This window comes from Mesitornis unicolor, unplaced genomic scaffold (genome assembly GCF_000695765.1).
Source record: "Mesitornis unicolor isolate BGI_N332 unplaced genomic scaffold, ASM69576v1 scaffold29274, whole genome shotgun sequence".
NCBI classification, from domain to species: Eukaryota; Metazoa; Chordata; class Aves; order Mesitornithiformes; family Mesitornithidae; genus Mesitornis; species Mesitornis unicolor.
Genome location: NW_010182550.1, coordinates 3004 through 5659, shown reverse-complemented (window position 1 = coordinate 5659; position 2656 = coordinate 3004). Strand labels below are relative to the sequence as shown.

Below are 2656 nucleotides of genomic sequence, written 5' to 3'. Positions count from 1 at the left end.
GGCGCGGCCAGGACGGCCCGATCGCCCCGCCCCTCTCGCGAGAGCACGGGGCGGGACCGCGGTGGGCGGGGCTTGGGAGGGAGGGGCGGGGCCTGGGTGGTGCAGGTGTGCGCAGGTGTGTGCAGGTGTGTGTGTACAGGTGTACGTACAGGTGTGTGTGCATGGACAGGTGTATGTACAGGTGTGTGCGTGTACAGGTGTGTGTGTGCATGTACAGGTGTGTGCAGGTGTGTGTGTACAGGTGTATGTACGGGGTGTGTGTATGGACAGGTATGTACGGGGTGTGTGTGCTTGGACAGGTGTATGTACGGAGTGTGTGCATGGACAGGTGTATGTACAGGGGGGTGTGTGCATGGGCAGGTGTGCCCATGTACAGGTGTATGTACAGCTGCATGACATACAAGAGTGTACATACAGATGTGTAGATACAGGTGTGTGCATGTACAGGTGTATGTACAGGGGTGTGTGCATGGACAGGTGTGCACAGGTGTGTGTGTGTACAGGCATTTACATGTGTGTGTACAGGGGTGTGTGTGCATGGGCAGGTGTGTACAGGTGTGTCCATGTACAGGTGTATGTACGGGTGTGTATGTACAGGTGTGTGCAGGTGTGTTCTGCAGGTACAGGGGTGTATGTAGGGGTGTGTACATACAGGTGTGTGCAGGTGTATGTACAGGAGTGCACATAACAGGTGTGTGTATATACAGAAGGGTGCAAATGGGTGTGTGTATGTACAGCTGTGAGCATACAGGGTGTACGTATGTGTGCAGGTACATACAGGGGGTGTGAGGCCACCACCAAAGCACTGGTGTGTCTCCAAAAACACCCTTACAGGAGAGAGGCCATTCCCAACACAACCCTGATGAGCCGTGAGATCATTTAATGAAATGGGCAGCGATGCACAGCCATCACACCAGCGAAATGCTCCTCACCCACGTATCTGTTTCCTTCATTATTTTAGGATAATGACACCACAAAGCCCCAGAGCAAAATGTGCAGCCTGCCGTGGGGCTGGGCACCTCCATCCCAAGCCCATTTCCCATCATCTCCCATTTCCCATCCCATTCCTTGCTCCCTGGGAGCCTCCACCCTTTGCCCCGCTATGCTCTGGTCCTCAGGGCAACGTTGCAGGGAAAAGCTGCAGCAAACGCATTTTTCCTCATGCCAGACAAGAGCTCAGAACGCATCAGGAGCAGAACCAGGACCCCAATGCAGGGCGGGACGCCGCAATGAGGGCTGCAAACCCCAGGCAGGCAGCAGGACCCCGTTTCAGTCCCACAGGTGTCCCCAACCCCTCTGCTGTGGAGGGTCCGGGGAGCGGGACCCCCGTCTCAGAGCACACCAGCGGTGACCCTGCAGCTCTTGGCGGGGATGATCCTCCTCTTGCAGGAGAAGATCTTGCGCAGCTCCCCGCGGAAGCGGTCGTGCAGCCAGGCGTAGAGGAAGGGGTTGCAGCAGGAGGAGCTCATGGTGAACCAGTGGCAGAGCAGCTGGATAAGGAGGAAGTAGTGCTTGTTGATGAGGCCGATGTCGATGTCCCGGATGATGTTGAAGACGTGGATGGGGAGTCAGCAGACCCCGAAAGCCGCCACCACCAGCACGATGAGGCGGAAGATCTTCCTCTTCTTCAGGCGGTCAAACTCGGCTTGGCTCTGGGTGGGGTGGCCGGGCGCCACGTGGTTCCTCAGCTTCACCGAGATGCAGAGGTAGGAGAGGGAGACGGCGGAGAGGGGCAGGATGTAGGTGATGAGCAGGGTGCCGTAGGCGTAGGCCAGGCGCTGCATCTCCTTCTCCATCCAGAACTCCTCGCAGATGGCGAAGCCCTCCTGCCGAAACTCCACGTGGTAGGTGTGGGCAACAGCGGGGGCCACCAGCCCGCAGGACAGCAGCCAGATGCCCCCCACCACCGAGACGCAGCTGGTGACCGAGATGTGCTTCTTCAGGGGGTGCACGGTGGCGTAGTACCTGTAGTGAGAGAAACAGGAAAGCCCACGCTCCAGAGCATCCCCCTGGCATCCCCAAATTCCCCAACAGACCTCTACCAGCTCCAGGAGTGGGGGCACAGCCCCCCATGGCTGTTGGGAAAGGGCTGGGGACGGGGGGACAATGGCATCCCTATGCCCTGCTATGGGGCAAGGTGGTTTCTGCTGTTTCGGGAAGCAGGACACAGAGCACCCCTCCCACTGCCTGTGTGTGTCTCTGAGCCTGGAGGATGGAGCTGGAGGATTTGGGCTGAAATCATCCATTTGGGATAAATCCCAATGACAATTTATGAACATACCGACAGTGTAACTCAGTGGCTGCCTCTTTAGCAAGAGAAACATAGGCAAATCGTTTTGACCCCCCAAAAAAAGGCTTTGTTGAGGAGCAAAGGGACAATGCCAACACTCCTGGGGACAGAGGAAGCCCATGGCGAGGGCAGCACGGCTCCACCAGCAGCTATTTTGCTCAGATTCTTTTAATTTTCTCCCTTCCCATCACGGTCCTGCCCCGCTCTCCCCCAGGACACAGGCACTCAAGGCGCTCCTGGCACTGCCAGCATCGCCAATGGGGAAACTGCACCCAGTCGCAGAGTTTTGTAACGCATCCCAGTAGCCCTCCTAAAACTCCCCAGTCCAAATTTGCACGAACTGGGTTTTTAGGTCAACTTCCGTGC

The 2656-nt window shown here is 57.3% G+C and overlaps 1 protein-coding gene across 1 annotated transcript; it reads right to left on the bottom strand.

Moving 5' to 3' along the window:
* Positions 1–1331: 1331 nt before the first annotated feature.
* Positions 1332–1965, bottom strand: LOC104540097 (prolactin-releasing peptide receptor-like; the record flags this gene model as incomplete). The annotated part of the gene is given in 1 exon segment (XM_010183822.1): positions 1332–1965. A coding segment is annotated over 1 exon segment (634 nt), but the record flags the coding sequence as incomplete, so codon positions are not given.
* Positions 1966–2656: the final 691 nt, after the last annotated feature.